The sequence below is a fragment of the Salvia miltiorrhiza genome, chromosome 8, assembly GCF_028751815.1.
Source record: "Salvia miltiorrhiza cultivar Shanhuang (shh) chromosome 8, IMPLAD_Smil_shh, whole genome shotgun sequence".
In the NCBI taxonomy this organism is placed as follows: Eukaryota; Viridiplantae; Streptophyta; class Magnoliopsida; order Lamiales; family Lamiaceae; genus Salvia; species Salvia miltiorrhiza.
In genome coordinates this window covers 54,007,122-54,024,249 of record NC_080394.1, presented here as the reverse complement: position 1 = coordinate 54,024,249, position 17,128 = coordinate 54,007,122, and the positions used below count along the sequence as shown (strand labels likewise).

The 17,128-nt window shown below is 36.5% G+C and overlaps 3 protein-coding genes across 4 annotated transcripts in view; all 3 read left to right on the top strand.

Annotated features, from left to right (window-relative positions):
- Nucleotides 1–2,800: 2,800 nt before the first annotated feature.
- LOC130999140 (NAD-dependent malic enzyme 59 kDa isoform, mitochondrial) lies at nucleotides 2,801–9,859 on the top strand. Its single transcript, XM_057924639.1, has 20 exons — nucleotides 2,801–2,943; nucleotides 3,075–3,298; nucleotides 3,905–4,001; nucleotides 4,526–4,644; nucleotides 4,731–4,898; nucleotides 4,978–5,106; nucleotides 5,503–5,563; nucleotides 5,799–5,902; nucleotides 5,986–6,069; nucleotides 6,183–6,289; nucleotides 6,411–6,504; nucleotides 6,755–6,868; nucleotides 7,033–7,098; nucleotides 7,659–7,731; nucleotides 7,819–7,905; nucleotides 8,079–8,133; nucleotides 8,227–8,298; nucleotides 8,426–8,488; nucleotides 8,634–8,748; nucleotides 9,517–9,859. The coding sequence occupies exons 2-20, from the start codon at nucleotides 3,167–3,169 to the stop codon at nucleotides 9,586–9,588; spliced, it is 1,812 nt and encodes a 603-aa protein (XP_057780622.1). The 5' UTR covers nucleotides 2,801–2,943; nucleotides 3,075–3,166; the 3' UTR covers nucleotides 9,589–9,859.
- A 2,472-nt stretch (nucleotides 9,860–12,331) lies between these two features.
- LOC130999148 ((+)-neomenthol dehydrogenase-like) lies at nucleotides 12,332–14,376 on the top strand. The gene is made up of 5 exons (XM_057924652.1): nucleotides 12,332–12,440; nucleotides 12,529–12,775; nucleotides 13,107–13,181; nucleotides 13,273–13,458; nucleotides 13,806–14,376. Exons 1-5 carry the CDS (start codon nucleotides 12,421–12,423, stop codon nucleotides 14,187–14,189), a joined length of 912 nt encoding a protein of 303 aa, XP_057780635.1. The 5' UTR covers nucleotides 12,332–12,420; the 3' UTR covers nucleotides 14,190–14,376.
- Nucleotides 14,377–16,188: 1,812 nt separating this feature from the next.
- Nucleotides 16,189–17,128, top strand: part of LOC130999144 ((-)-isopiperitenone reductase-like) — a 57,228-nt gene continuing 56,288 nt past the window's right edge. Inside the window, exons 1-2 of one of the 2 annotated variants that reach the window (XM_057924645.1) lie at nucleotides 16,189–16,390; nucleotides 16,811–17,051. In XM_057924645.1, coding sequence (XP_057780628.1) covers nucleotides 16,371–16,390; nucleotides 16,811–17,051 — 261 coding nt within the window. In that variant the 5' untranslated portion in view covers nucleotides 16,189–16,370. The remainder of the gene's footprint in view (nucleotides 16,391–16,810; nucleotides 17,052–17,128) is intronic. The other variant, XM_057924646.1, reaches the window with a different exon arrangement.

Genomic DNA, 17,128 nt, shown 5'->3' with positions numbered 1-17,128 from the left:
CAACAACAACAACAACAACAACAACAATAATAATAATAATAATAATAATAATATAGCGTGACTGTCAAATTTTGTGAAAAATCATTACTCAATAACATATGCACTATTGTAACAAAATCAAAAGATTGTTTTTCACTTGGTCATATGTCCCTCAAATTAAATTGATGAAAGTGAAAGGTTGGACTTCTCACCTTTAACGATTGCGAGAAGGCACATGAAGTTTTTAATTTGTTTTAGTAGTATATATTTATAAGGGTACGGTTTTTATTATTTTTTAAATAAAAAAAGGTTAAGGTGCAGATAAGCCCCCGAAGTATAAGCTCTTATAGCGTATTGCTTATCTTACTAACTGTGCGTGCAACTTATCCCCTAATTACCAAAAATCGCACATTTAAGCCCCTCCGACCTAACGCTGTCAGTCAACATTTGTTATTATTATTATTATGGCGGAGCCCACTTGTAATATCTACTCGGGTTTCCCACCCACCTCTCATTCCAACAGTCTCCAACCATTCCAAACATCCTCCAATCTGTAGAACTTATCGAGGGTGACAACGCGAAGAAAAGAGGGGGGAAGACGAAGAAGGATTATCAGTTGAACAACGAAACATTGCAAGCACCAGCGCGATTCAAGGTGAGTACTCATAGAAGTTTATTCGTGATATAGTGTTTAAGGCAACATGCAATTCTTATATAATTTCAATTTTTCTTCTTCTTCTTCGATTATAGCATGAACAAAGTTGTGGAATTTTTTCTCTCCTCTGTATATCTGTGCAGCATGCCGCGTCGTGTTAATTTTGTTTTCAACTTTTGGGGTATATGGAAAAAAGATGAAGCTAATGATGAATAGATTTATGATGGTTTTAATGCTGTTGAGATTGAGGATACTGCTGAAAATAAGACATTTGAGCGGATTTTTCATGAATTCGAGAAGTGTTATGGGAGTAAACCTAATAAAGTATATGCGTGTGATGGAGATTATAAGATAGAGAATGGCCTAGTTCACCTTAGAAATTCTAAACATTGTCATCAAGTGATAGATTATTTTGAATTAGTTGGCCAAGAGAAAATTCAACTATTTGCTGATCATGATAGGGATCCTATGCCTTCTATCACACCACTTGCCTTGTTTCTGGAGGAAAGTGATGGTGAGAACTTAGAAACTCTCAATGGAGGGGGGGGGAGGAGATTAATATTGCAAAAGAAGGAGAAGATGGTAAGGCTAGAGCTGAGAATGATGGTCAGATTTTAGGAACCGTGACTAGGGTGGAAGGGGTAGAGGCAACTAGTGGAGTTGAACTGGATGGGGCAGGGGTAGAGGGTGATATTATGAATGAAGAAGAGACAGAGGGTGAGATTAGGAATGAAGAAGAGATAGAGGGTGAGATTAAGATTCAAGAAGAGGCGGAGGGTGAGCTTGATGAGGCAGATTCTAGTGATTCAAGTGTGTTTAGTCAGGAATCATCAAAAACTCATGGTAAGACCATAAGCTAATGCGAAGAAATCTGGTCTATTTCTCTCAAATTTGTAAGCCCTAATCACGAATTAGGGTTTTATTTTTCTCAAAAATCCCCCAAATTAAAGGGCCGTTGCAAATTATTACAAGTGGCCCCGTCATTTGAATAATAATAATAAAAAAACAAACGTTGATAGACGGCGTTAGGTCAGAGGGGCGCAAATGTGCGATTTTTGGTAGTTTAGGGGGTAAGTTGCACACACAGTTAGTAAGATGAGCAATACGATATAAGAGCTTACGCTTCAAGGGTTTATATGCACTTTAACCCGATAAAAAATAATGAAAAATATATACTTCATCCATCTCTCAAATAACTTCTTAGAAGAGAGAGGTACAAATTTTAAGACGAAAAAAATGAAAATGTGAAAATTCGTAATATTATATAATGCGGTAATAGGTCAGAAGTAGTGCTACATTCGATTTGAAAATTATGTAAATATATTGAAAAATAAAGGGATATTTGCAGTAAAATACACTAACTTTCAATAAATTATGATTTTTCCCATGGCTTTTGAAATTTGAAAAAAAAAATACTCCATCCGTCTCATTCTAATAGTCATGTTTTTCTTTTCGGGACGTCCCACTAGAATAGTCATGTTTCTATTTTTGGTAATGATTTTACACTTCAAACAATGTGACCCCATACACCTTTACATGCTTTTACACTCAAATTGTAAGTTTCTTAATTTCCGTGACCAAAAGAAACAAGACTATTCTACCGGGACAGAGGGAATACAACATTTTTTCATTTTTTTTCTTCTAATTTTTCCCACGAATATGAAATACCCCAAATATAATGCTGATATTAGGGCTTTTGACTTAGATTTTTTGATACCTAAGCGTGAGGGATAATAAATGTGGCATAATAAAGCCGACGTATCTATGAATTAAAAATCCTTCACGTTTAAATATCAAAAAATTTAAGTCAAAAGCGTTATAATCAGTTTTTATTTGGGGTATCTCATACTTTTAAAATAAAATAAAATATATATATTTTTTTAATTTTAAAAGTCACGAGAAAAATCAAAAAATTTATTGAAAATCCAAAAAAATAAAATAGACACAACGTAATGTTGTTTACTCGTCCAAAATAATATTGTTAATATTTGTATTTAAGAAAAAACCTAAAATCTATTTTTTCCCCAAAATAACTGAGTCTGTCACACTCACACAACTTGTTCCAAGCTTCCAAGTGCTGCCCTCCGATTGAATTCGGGCTGCCGCGTTTGGGCCCACGACCCTCTAAAATGACGGTTCTACCCTTCTGCTCTCGCCCCGCCTTGTCAAGCACACCACATTCCTTCTCACTCCTGCCCGTTTTCTTCGGGCAGATGCTGTCTAGCTCGCGTCTCAGTCTTCACTCTCAACAAACACCGGCTTCAGCTTTCCTCCGCAATCTCCTTTCTCATTCTCTACCAGAAAAAAGGTAAATTCCAAAATTCTGATATCTATTTACGTACATGTGTATGTATATGTATATCGTTGTCCGCGCGTGTGGATACACATGATATTCTGATACGAGTTGACTGAGTCGTTTGTGTATATATACGTTTGCAAGCACGCATTGTTGGCGATTTGTGGAGGCGTGGAGAATCAGTTCGTTTGGAGTTTCGTTAAATTGCTCCGATTTTGGATTTCAGGAGCGTAGGAATGTGGAGAGTGGCGCGATCTGCTGCGTCGAGCCTCCGCCAGTCGCGGCGGCGGATGTCGACGGCGATACCGGGGCCGTGTATTGTGCACAAGCGCGGCGCTGATATTCTCCACGATCCTTGGTTTAACAAGGTTCGTCTTATCCGTTTCATTTTGTCTTCTAGCTTGTATTTTGTTTTCCTGTCACTGAGCGTCGGTTGCTGACGTCATTTGATCCGATTGGTCATGGACTAATTTGGCATGTTTGCGCGCTGTTTCAGTATTTTCAGAGAGGTTTTGCTGATTTGAGATCTACTCTGTTTCGTTTGTTTGTCTTGTATATTCCTTTTTCCTTGTTTTAGATTATGATTCAACTTTTCGAGTTTTTGTGAGTCTTTCTGTGGAATATTGGATGAATGCGGTCTAAGGTTTTTGATTTATTTTTTAGATTGTAAGCTACTTTTAAGAATTCTGGAATATATAGAGTGGACAAATAAGCAATTGTTTCGTGATATATTTAAGTTCTGCTGTTATTGGCAAATAAGATGCGGTAGTTGCTAAAAACCTACGTTAGTTGAGACGTCTCTTCATGACTTTGAGTAGAAAGAGTTCATATATTCCTGCTTTAGGAGCATAATCAAACATATAATGCTGATGATGTGATATCCTACGATGAGGCAAAGAATGAAAATTAAGAAGTCATATCTGAACTGAAGCATTTTCCTAGAGATGATAATTGTTAAAATGTCAAACAATCAGGACACAGGTTTCCCTTTGACGGAAAGAGATAGGCTGGGATTACGTGGTCTGCTTCCACCACGAGTGATATCATTTGAGCAGCAATATGACCGTTTCAGTAAGTTTGATAATACTGTGCCTCTGTTGAAGTGGTAAATATTTATTCATTTGGACTTCTTGTTCTTCGTTTTCATTTTCTGTTACTACAGTTGCCTCCACCAATGCCTCTAATTGAAAGGTTAAGTGATGTTGTTTTTGTTCTTTTAGATTAGGACCTGAACTTTTGTTTTTATGCGTAAGTATGTTTCTATGCGTAAGTATGTTTCTTCAACCCTAAATTTATCATGATTGAAAAGAATTAGAAGTATTACTATTATGATATTTACATATGCATTACCCATTCCAACCATATAGTTTGGGATAAATAATCACTTCGGGAATAGGCTTTTACCAATCTAGTAGCTCAATTTAATTAGTTTTCTGGTCCATAAGTTGAATCTGTATAGGTGTTATCTGTTTAATGTATGAAGTTTGGGGTGATTGGATTTTCCACGTAATCTCTGGTTAGTTTTGCACTTTTGCTTCCGATTTCATAGGTTTTGACTTTTGAAACTTTTCTTTTGTTCTTTTTGGTATTATTAGTGGAATCATATAGATCCCTGGAAAGAAATACCCAAGGTCAACCAGATAATGTCGTTTCCCTTGCAAAATGGAGAATTTTGAACAGACTCCATGACAGAAATGAAACATTATACTACCGAGTAAGTTTACTTGCTCATCCACAGCTTCCAAGAATGATATAAGTATGGTTAATAATTAACTGGCTGATCTTCATTCTACCTTGCAGGTACTGATTGACAACATCAAGAACTTTGCTCCGACTATATATACTCCTACAGTAGGACTGGTATGTCAAAACTATTCAGGGTTGTTTCGGCGTCCACGTGGAATGTATTTCAGTGCCAAAGATAAGGGGGAGATGATGTCGATGATCTATAATTGGCCTGCGCCGCAGGTATCATGCCAAACTTAGATGTAATCTTGCTTGTGTTATTGTGTCAGTATAGAGTAGATTTAACATGATTTTTATGCAGGTTGATATGATTGTGCTGACAGATGGTAGTCGTATTCTTGGTCTTGGTGATCTCGGAGTTCAGGGAATAGGTATTCCAATTGGGAAACTTGACATGTATGTTGCCGCTGCTGGTATCAACCCACAAAAAGTATGTCCAACGTGCTTCTTGTTTCCAACTTTCCATATGTAAATGAATGACAGAATACTTAGTGTTCACATACATAGCCAGTGGCTGTGCCAAATCACAATGTTTAGTTTACATCAAGTAATCATTACGTACTCAAGAGACACAAAACCCTTAACGAGCATCTATATATGTTATTGTTTGTGTCTACCTGCTTATGCATTAGTGAATTTGCAGGTACCTTTTAGCTATACTTGTTTTGTTCATGTTGCAGAAGTCAGCATATACTTAATAAACAAAAAAATGATATCATTCACAACATGCTAGATGATTTTTGTGGACAAGATTTTTTAACTCTGTTTGTTGCATCTTCTGTTATTTGTAATCTTACATGATTTCTTATTTATATTTGTGGTTCAGATATTGCCTGTTATGCTTGATGTGGGCACAAACAATGAGAAGCTACTTGAAGACAGACTTTGTGAGTTGACTTATTTTAAGCCTACATATATATCTTCTAATTTCATTTACGTATATGATTTTCCTTTTTTTGGTCGGGAGTGATTTTTTTTTCTTCAATTTGCTCCATCTCTAAATCTGATTTCCTTACTATGCTTCCAAGTGATTAACTCATTTTTAGAAAACAGGCGTCAAGACAAATCAAAATTTTGTAATACCTAGAGTTTCATTTTAGTTTACCTGAAGATATTTGACAGATTTAGGACTCAGACAACATAGACTGGAAGGAGATGAATATTTGGCGATTGTTGATGAGTTCATGGAAGCTGTTCATGCACGTTGGCCAAAGGCTATTGTGCAGGTCCTTTTATTCTGAAACATTTGTTGCAAATATATTCTGGTTAAATGCATACTTACAATTTTTCATTGGAACTACCTTCACAGTTTGAGGATTTTCAATTTAAGTGGGCTTTTGAGACACTAGAACGTTACCGCAAGAGGTTTTGCATGTTCAATGACGATGTACAGGTAAACTGCAACCAGATCCACTTTATTCAACCACAAGAACAGTATGTTAAAGAAGATGTTCCTTAAAGTGAAGCTTGAACTGATGTTCTTATGCCTGGCTTCAAAAAGTACAGGGAACAGCTGGTGTTGCTTTGGCTGGGCTACTTGGTTCAGTTAGGGCACAAGGACGACCTTTGACAGATTTTGCAGACCAAAAAATTGTTGTGGTTGGGGCTGGAAGGTAGCTTATGGTCTTTGGTTTAATAGATCATATGTCTGTCTGTCTACAAACAATGTTCCGGAAACTATATGGTCTGTTGGCAGGTTTTGCTTTATATCTTATTCCAAACTCGATATTGCAGTGCAGGGCTTGGTGTTCTTAAGATGGCATTACAGGCTGTTTCTAGAATGGCCGGACCAGATGCAGATCCTCATTTTTTCCTTCTTGACAAAGATGTATTGACTCAGATCTTTAAGACATGATTGAGTTGTTGTTATTGGCACTATGAAAATATAAGTTCAGATGTCTTGGGGATGACAGTTGATATTTAATATTTATGTTTTAAAATTGACTGGTAAAGTAGTGGTTACTGGTTAGGGAAATTGTCAACACAAAGAAAGAGGGGAGAGTGAATTTCTTTATGTGAAGTCTTGTCTAAATGGTTTCTTTTTTTCTTTTTATAATTTTCATTCTGTATATTTGCAGGGTCTCATGACAAAAGAGAGAAAATGCATTGATCCTGCAGCTGCCCCATTTGCTAAATCTCAAAGCGAGACTGAAGAGCTTGGACTTCGCGAGGGTTCCAGTCTGCTTGAAGTGGTAAGTCTTTTCTGAAAATTCTCTAACCTTTATATCGTTTAGAGAGGAACTGATGGCATGTTAAAGCTAGTAGCCAGAATAACTACTCTTTATTCATTTTACCTTTCACCGGCGAAAATTTGTTGCATCTAGATTATAATTGCAGCATTCTAATGATGGTGCAGATTAAAAAGGTTAAGCCACATGTGCTTCTTGGTTTATCTGGAGTTGGTGGCGTCTTTAGTGAAGAGGTTGATTCTCTATTCCTAGAACTCTCTACCTATGTGTCTCATGCACCTTAGATTGTTTATGTTGCGAGTGTGTGTTTTTACCTGTCTCTGAAATGCGACTTCAGTGTTCTCCTCAAGAGACCAGTTGGTCGATCATTCTTTGACGAAATGATCTGAGATGATAATGCATCTGCTGTTTGGTTCCAAGAAAACATGTAAAGTAAGCATTACAGGTCATAAACCCTTCTGTTACACTCAGATCACATTAATCCATGGTATCATTTTGGCTTCATACGAGCATCCTTCATTTGAAGCCATTTAACTTTTTTAACATGTGCTATATTCCGGCCTCCCAATGCTGACTCATTTTCTGCTTTAATATTTCCCAATCTATGCGTCTAACCTTGTGTGCTGCATGCGTTTTTAATGTTTTTTCGTTCCAAAGGATTGAATCTATCCTTAACAAAGTTAATTCAATAGATATTCCTTTCCTGCAGTCTGCTGTATGTTGTCTTTACTGGCTATTTGAATGTTCTAGAAAATAATTGGATTCTTTGTTTATTTGCTGATCTTGTAATCAGATTCTAAGGGCCATGAAAGAATCAGACTCCATTAAACCTGCTATTTTTGCAATGTCCAATCCTACAACAAATGGTTAGTGTTTGCTACTTTAAATCTTTTCTATACTAATATCTGCATGGGCATGAAGAGATGAATGATTGTATTTGCTTTATGACACAGCTGAATGCACTGCTGAGGAGGCTTTCAAACATGCTGGCGAAAATATTGTCTTTGCTAGTGGAAGCCCTTTCGATAATGTTGATCTAGGTATTTACTTTTGAAATGTACTTAAAAACTTTGAGCTAGTTCCTCAACCCCTTTGATAGTTTGTTGCATTAGTTTCTTTCTAATGTCTTTCAGGGTGGAGTATGACGGGCTCATAATAATAATCACTATTTAATCATATTGTGATTAATGCCAATTCATTCCACTTTTTGCAGGGAATGGGAAGACAGGGCATGTGAATCAAGCAAATAACATGTACCTCTTCCCTGGGTATGTTATTCCTATCACCGTGTCAGGAAATACACCTCGTCTTTTACTGTTTATGAGTTTCTGATTTCTAACTTTGTGTTTCTGCTTATCTAGAATTGGCTTGGGAAGTCTTCTCTGTGGCGCTCGTATAATAACTGACGATATGCTGCAAGCAGCTGCAGAGTGGTAAGATTAGGAACTTGGCTGGGCTTGATCTTTTTCTTATAAAATGATTGCATAATCACAATGCTTAATCAGAATAAATGGGATACTGTCTTCAGCCAAATATTTTAATCGAGGTTGTTTCTTGCAGCCTTGCTTCATATATCACAGACGAAGAAATTCGGATGGGCATCCTGTATCCATCCATTGATAGGTACATAAGTGTATCAAGTTCCTCTCATTGAGAAGGAATCATCGTTATATTTATTCAAATTATTCTATGATGCTATATTCTATGCATATTTACCGGTGTTTCCTTTCACAACTGTTGCTGAGAATTTATAGTTTTGTATGGTCAGTATACGGGATATTACGGCAGAGGTTGGAGCTGCAGTTGTGAGGGCAGCAGTTGCTCAAGGTGTGGCTGATGGACGCGGCGAGGTGGGCCCCAAAGAATTGAAACACATGTCAAAGGTATGTGGGGTGAAGGAGCCAAATTTCAGCTGCATATTTTTCTTGATTCAATCTATACTATTTTCTCAACTCCCTCCTACTTTCCTCTTCTGAGTATTCCTCTGTGAACTAAAGTATAACTTCTCATCTTTAGACTAGACATGATTACTGATTTAGAAGCCAAGTGTTTTGACAAAATAAATTTCAAAACAGTATATATAAGTTATAGAAATAAGCTTCAAGAGTTTGTAAGTTCTCTAGAAAATAAGTTCTTCTACTCAATTTATTTCTTCATATTCTTATATGCAACAAGTATTTTACAAATATTATTTGACCATAGTGTGTTATTCTCATCATATACTCTTTGAAGTTCTCGGTTTTAGCTTATAAAGCTCAATTATCCAAACATTTTTTTTTGAATTTAATTATCCAAATATTTTGACAACTTATAAATCTTGAAAAACTACATTTTATTAGTTCTTGAAACATCTTCTAAGTTGTCGGAACTTATAAGCTCTTTGAAATAAGCACCCTCGTAATTCTAGTATCTATAGTAAGTGACTAAGTGGGCACCAGTGCTAGAACTAGCTAGACCTTGGGCATTAACCACCTACCGTTAGACCAACACACGCACATTTCAACTTATTTTTAATGCCTTAGGTCTGAGATCGTGGGTTGGAGTTCATTGTCGTGCGGTCTTTAAATTTATTTATTTACTTGTGTAATTTATATATATAAAAGAAGGCTGGGAGCAATATCTAACGTGGATGTAATTTATGTGAGATGCAGGAACAAATAATCAAGTATGTGAAGGACAACATGTGGTTCCCTGTTTACACCCCTCTTGTGCACGAAAAGTGATACAGTTCCTTTTCCTTTTCATTTTTCTTAAGCTGATTATTTGTGCAGAACTGTGGAAACTTCTGCAGGCCATTGTAAGAGAATTGTCTTTAAGACTGGTATTAAGTTGTCTTAGAGAGATAAGCAATTAGATGGAGGGAGGCATGTATGTAAAAACAACACACGTTCCAATAGGTTCTTGTTTCTCAACTAGTATCCGTATTGTCCCATAACACATACTTTTGTTCCTGACAGCTGAATTCATTAGACTAACAATGAGTTTTCACTTAATCACTCCCTCCGTCCCAGCTTTTAGTATCCAACTTTCCTTTTTTGACCGTCCCACATTTTAGTATCCATTTCTATTTCTATTTTTGGTAAAAGTAAGTGGGGCCCTTACTCCACTTTAATTATTTTAACTCTCACATAAAATGTGGGACCCTTATTCTACTCACAACATATCAATCACTTTATTAAAACCCGTGCCGTTCTCAACTGGATACCAAAAGCCGGGACGGAGGAAGTATTATACAATAATATTCTTATTCATTCATTATTGTATTGATAGTTAATATGTTTGTTTATGATTATATATCAAGAAAAGATAGAACAACTATTTACCAATTTAGAGTTTTATTACTTTCTTCGTTTTCGAAAAGCATGCACATTTTGCCATTTTGACTTGTCACATGAAAGTATTCACTTTCCATTTTTGAACACTATTCTGCCATATCACTTTATTTTTCATACTTATTTACAAAAAAAAAAGAAACCATCCCGACCCACCATTATTTTTTGTTTAAGTAACATAACACTATATAAAGTGAGATTCATTATTTCCATCATACAGTCATCTAATAATTTTTAAAATCTGTGTCACTTACATCGTCGTATATTTTTACAAGCGGAGGGAGTTTTGTATATTTATACATGCTACTCCAACATATAATAGTGAGAAACAAATATTAATGTTTTGTTAGTCATTTTGTAATTACTCCCTCCGTCCCACTAATGAAGACACACTTTCCTTTTTGGGCTGTCCCAATAATAAAGACACATTTCCAAAAAAGGAAATAATTAGGGCATAAGATACACTAATTAATCAAACTCTCTCACCGCCTCTCTCACTCTCTCGTCTCTCTCTTTCTCAATCCGCCTCTCCGCCTCTCTCACTCTCTCGTCTCTCTCTCTTTCTCAATCCAGCTTCTCCGGCGAGCCTCCGACCACCGCCGAGCACCCCTCGCCTCTCCGACCACTGACGGGGGCAGAGGGCCGAGACCTAGCCCTAGCCCCGCCGAACAGCGCGGCGCCCCTCCCCCTCTCTTCTCTTTCTCCGCCGCCGCCTGCTTCTCCTTCTCCAGCCAACGGCGGCTCTGGGGCCGCGCCGCGACCGCCTTCCTTCTTCCCCTCGCATCTCTCTCTGTCCGACTCCTCTCTCTTCCCCTCTCGGTTCTCCCTCGTCTCTCTTGCTCATCTCTCTCTCGACCTCTGTGTTTGCCGCCGCCGCCTTCTCCGACCGAACAGCCGTCACCCATTCTCTTCTCTTCTCCGACAGATCTGGTTCTAGTGGCTAGGGTTTGCAGGGCGGCAGAGCTGGGGGCTAGGGGCTAGGGTTTGCAAGCGTTCGATTTTGGGTTCGATTATCTCTTGGTTTGATTTGCAATTCTGCCAATTCTGGGTTCGACAGCCGCCACCCATCTCCTCGCCCCAATTCTGGTTTGATTTTGGGTTCAATTATCTCTTGGGTTCGACAGCCGCCACCCATCTCCTCGCCCTAATTCTGCCACCGCCTCCCTCCTTCGCCAACGTCCGTGGCCGGCGTCACTGCTATTGTTTGTGGGTTCGATTATCTCTTGGTTTGATTTGCAATTGTTTCTGGGTTCGATTTGCAATTGTTTCTGGGTTCGATTTTTCAATTTTTGAATCAGTTTCTGCAATCCTCTATTTTTGAATCAGTTTCTGCAATCCTCTATTTGCAATTGTTTATGGGTTCGATTTTCAGCGGCATAGCAGAGGGAATCGACGGTCATGGTCGACGGCGGCGGCGGCGCTGGTGTTTGGCGGTGGTCGGAGCAGATGAGAGAGAGAGAGTTGAGGTTTAATAAAGACATTAATTAACTACACTAATAGTGGTGGGCCACAATACTTTAACAACTAATCTACCTTTCCTTAATCTCCGTGCCCAAAAGACCTAGGTCTTTATTAATGGGACGGAGGGAGTATTATATTACTATTAAATAATCTCATCAGCTATAATCCTATAACTTATCTAGTTATAAATTTATTAATGTTTATTGTTTCATTTTCTAAATTTTGTTGATAAATATATTCTTTTAAATATATTAAATGTATGAATATTTTTTTATGAGATGCTACAATGCTTCGCTCTCTGTAATTTTATATTGATATCTCTTTTATTTTCATTCTTTAGAAAGTGGTGGAGCTCACAACTTTTTGCGAGAAAAATAAACTTTTTGGAACATACCATTATCAATGGGACAAACGAAAAAGAAAAATCAGTCATTAATAAAGTATTTTTTTAATTATACAAATATGTACGTCCCAACATGGCATTAGGATGGGTTGAAATACTATTTATAAGATTCTAAATTAGATTTATTTTTTGAAGTTACAAAGCAACCCGTACGCAGGCTGGACCTCAACACCACACAACAATAGAAAAATATCGCCACCAAACGGGATTGAACCCATATTTGGGTGCCTCAATTTTGCCATTAAAGCAAGCCTTATTAGTTATTAGCATCTAAAAATTACTAAAATTGAGAAGTTTAAATAAACACCCCCCGCCCCCTCGGGAAGATTGAAGTCAACGTTGCACAACATCTCTCATCCATGGCGGAAACAAAAACCAAGTAACTTCACTTCTAATAATTCTCCCCCATTCATCTCTTTCATCACCATCTCAAAATCCTCTACTCTCTCTCTCTCTCTCTGGCGCAGGTATGCGGTGGTCACAGGATCAAACAAAGGGATCGGATTCGAGATTTGTAGGCAGTTGGCGTCGAAAGGCGTGACGGTTGTGGTGACCGCCAGAGACGAGAAGAGAGGGCTCGAAGCTCTTGAGAAACTCAAAGCCTTCGGCCTTTCCGATTTTGTCATCTTTCATCAGCTTGATGTTACCGATCAAGCAAGCATTGCTTCTTTCGCTCAATTCATTCGATCCAACGTCGGGAAGCTTGATATATTGGTAGGATCTCAAACTTCAATTCGAACTCAATATTTTCAATTTCTCGTTTGAATGCCCACATTTTGATCAAATTTTACTCTGTTTGTCGTTTACGAATCAAATATATTTGTTGCCTTTTTTGGTTCAAGTTTAATAGTATAACTACCTTTCTCCTTTGAATTTGAATTTGAATTTTAGCAGTAGTAGGATGAATATGGTGATAGCATTAGCACATCACATATAAGATTGGAAAAATAAGTTGGAATTTAGAAACTTATTTTCACAACTTATATAAGCTGTTTAGGCTCTTATTTTGCCAAACACTTCTCAAGTGTTTAACAATGCTTTGCAGATTAACAATGCCGGGATCGGTGGAACCCTGCTCGACCACGACGCTTTCAGAGCTTCTTCTGCAGCTGCCGGTGGTGTAAGTCCGTCGTCCCTAACGACCAACTTTTGATTCACTGTGAAATTGGAACTTCTTTTAGATGATTTTTGGAAGCCATTTGTGAAAACAGACTGCAGATGCAGAGGCTAAAATAAACTGGAGAGAGTTGTTGAGTGAGAGCTACGAGTTAGCGTTATCATGTTTGCAAACAAACTATTACGGTGCTAAGCTTACAACCGAAGCACTGCTTCCCTCACTCCATCTCTCTGCTTCACCAACAATTGTGAATGTGTCATCTGCATCTGGGAAGCTTAAGGTACTCATTTAGTGCTCGTTTGGTTCAAGTAGAGGAATGAAAAGGGAATGGAATCAAATAAAAGAGAGGAATGATAAAAATAACTATTCAACAGTAAGTGATTCCATTTCTTTTGTTTCCCCTCTATTTTAAGGGGTTTGGATTACCCTCAGGTAAGGGTATTGGTTAACTCATTACCCAAACCAAACAACAAGTAATGAATTCAATTAATTGAATCCATATCCAACCTCTAAAAATACCCAACCAAACATGGGCTTAACCTATATCAAACCAAATCAAAGGCTCTATGAAATGTTCATGGTCTTGATTTGTTTGTTGTTTGTTGCTTGTTGCTTATGATGGTTCAGTACGTAGGCAACGAATGGGCGAAAGGGGTTCTCAGGGACGTCGGAAATCTGACAGAGGAGAGAATAGATGAGGTGGTGAATGAGTTTCTGAGAGACATGGATGAGGGTTGTTTAGAAGGGAAAGAATGGCCTCAGCTACTTGCAGCATACACAGTCTCTAAAGCAGCCATGAATGCCTACACCAGGCTTCTTGCCAAGAAGGAACCCGGGATTCGGATTAATAGCGTGTGCCCGGGATACGTGAGAACGGATCTCAACTACGGCACGGGGGTGTTGACAGTGGAAGAAGGTGCAGAATGTGCAGTGATGGCTGCATTGCTGCCGGATGATGGCCCTTCTGGCTTCTTCTTTGTGAAGAAGGAAATCTCCTCTTTTGAGGAATGAGTGAAGTTATAATTTGTGAAGATATATATCTCTCTGCTTCATCAACCATTGTTGAGGGGAATGCATAAATTTTTAAGATGAGATGATCAACATAGATGTGTTATTGTTTCTTGATCATGGATTCAAAGCTTACACAATGAATGGAACACATGTAGAAGGGGGATTCAGTGTCCCATAATTTTGTTAATTTGTGTCCCTCTATTAATATGTTCCACTCTTATATCTGTTATTTTAATAAAAAAATTTATAAGATAAAAATTATTAATATTTTGAATTATACTTAATTTATTTCAAAAAATTGAATTCTAAAAAGTTATATACCCTTATTTTGAATTTTAACCTAAGAGCATCTACAGTGACTTACTTGATGGGCCTTACTCGAGTAAGCCATCCATCGAGTAAGCCACTGTGGGTTGGCATAGACTCGAGTATTACTCGATTTTTCGAGTATGGCTCATTCTCCCTTTTGTGGAGCGCGTACAATGTACGCTCTAATTTAAAAGAAAAAAAAAATCGAATTTTTAACGAAATTAATTTAACGAAATCAAAAGGTGAATATGTTATGACCTGAATGCAATTTAACGAAATTAATTTAGTGCACTGCTTTCACCTTCTGTTTGCAATTAAGCACTAAATTTCGTTAAAAAAAATTAGTTCAAATTTTGTTAAATTAATTAAATTTTTGTTTGCATCTACATCTTATGCACGACTACTTCAATTTAGGCTATGTTTTTAAATTTTTAAGTTTTATGTAATTTGTAGGTTTTTAAAATTAATGCAATTTTAATTTGAAGTAAATTGTGTTATTTAAATTTGTGCAATTAAAGTTAAATGAAAAATACAAAAATCAAAACTAAAAAGAATGAGTCATCCCATTGTGGGCTCCTTACTCATAAGTGGTCCCTCACTCTATTGAGTAAGGAGCTTATTCAACCACTGTGGAAGCTCTAATGAATTATTAACTGTTAAAAGTGAGATTAAATGATATAAAAAATAATTATATACTTTAATTTGCTGAAATAAATTCTACTAATAATTAAATAATTAAATTAAATCATACTTCATCCGTTTTCCTTTAATAGACTCGTTTTCTTTTTAGGGACGTCCCACTAGAATAGGCTCATTTTTCATTTTGAGTAAAAAAAATGTACTCAATTGGTGTGAACCACATTACTTTCCTCTTAAAAGTAAGTTTCTTAATATTCTGTGTTCAAAAGAAGTGAGCATATTAGAGTGAGACATAAAGAGTATAAACTAAAATTGGAGAAAGAAAGATAAAAGAAAATAAATAAAAATTAAAAGTGGGATACACATTAGAATACTAAATTAATGTGGTACATTGGATGATTGGATCTCAAGTTAAGGAATTAAGGACAGAAGTGCCCCCTATCTTTAAATTGAAGTATAAACATTGAACTAAAAACACAATTTTTTAAATCATGTATTGCTATTTATTTTATATAGAAAGTTATTAATAAGTCATTATGTAATTATTTACTATGTTCATCCCATTAATAATGGCTCCTTTTTTTTTTTTCGTCTTTCCTATTAATAATGACTTATTCCAAAATCGAAACTACTGTCTCTCAAAAAAGTCATGGGCTTCACCTTCATCTATTACTTTTATCATTTAATTTTTTTTTTCTTAATACATAATCGTGTCTAAAAGTAGAAAGTCATACTTAAGTGAAACAAATAAAGTATAAAATATTATTCCCTTCGTCCACGAAGAGTATAGAACAATTGTCTTATTTAACATTCACAAAGAATATATCACATTTCATTTTTTAGGAGATGATCTCACGCTTTCTGATTATATATATTTCAACCTGGCAAGCGCCAATTATTTAATTTAGACTCGAAAATAAATTATCTCCAACATGTGATGCATATTTATCCCCATTACGTTACGTACGATGAATCAATGTGCATCACATAAGTGTAGGTCCAATAATGTATTTGTGGTAGTACTCTTCGAATGTATAGTCACAATCAGTGAAACTATTTCCTCCAAGAATTTATGCATAAGATACAAATATCATGAATTAAATTTATGGCTAATTAAGCTCGAAATCACAACATCAAACTTATCTATAAAAGCTATACCAAAACGTGTTTGAAACAACAAATTTTCTTTTACAAGTCTCCTTTCATACAGGAAAAAAAAAGCAACACAACACAATGGCAAATGCAACACAGAGGTAATAATTAAAGATTTAGTTCAATATATGGAAATAAACATACATATACATGTTCAAGTTAAGCACCTTAGGGCTCGTTTGGTTTTCAGTAAAGGATTATGTAGGATAATTTGTAACCAAGATATTTAGCATGGATAATGACAGATTATTAATACTGAGTTGGTGTTTGCTATCATGGCTAAATATAGAATATTCTGGTTTAAGTTAATCCTAGGGTGGAGGTGGTATTATTAATCCTAAGAAATCTGGATTAATAATACTGGGTCGTGGGATTAAACCGGATCATCCGCATTATTACTAAATAATACCAAACACTAGATTGATCTGTACTAAATTAGCTAATATAATGTATTAGCCAATATCAAACACGCCCTTAATTTACATATTTTTATGTATTTATTTGCTATTTTCTTGGTTTAGGTATGCTTTGGTGACGGGAGCAAACAAAGGAATCGGATTCCAAATCTGCAAGCAGTTAGCATCAAAAGGAATGGTTGTGATTTTAGGATCAAGGGATGAAAAGAGAGGCATTGAAGCTCAACAAAAGCTCAAACAATTCGATAAAAATGTGGTTTTTCATCAACTAGATGTTGTCGATCCTGCTAGCGTTGCTGCTGTTTTTGAGTTCATCAAATCGAGATTCGGAAAGCTTGACATTCTGGTACCAAAATCCAACTAAATGGAAAGAAATTCTTGATTCTTGATTTTGTTTTTTGGCTGAAAAAAAAAAAATTCTCC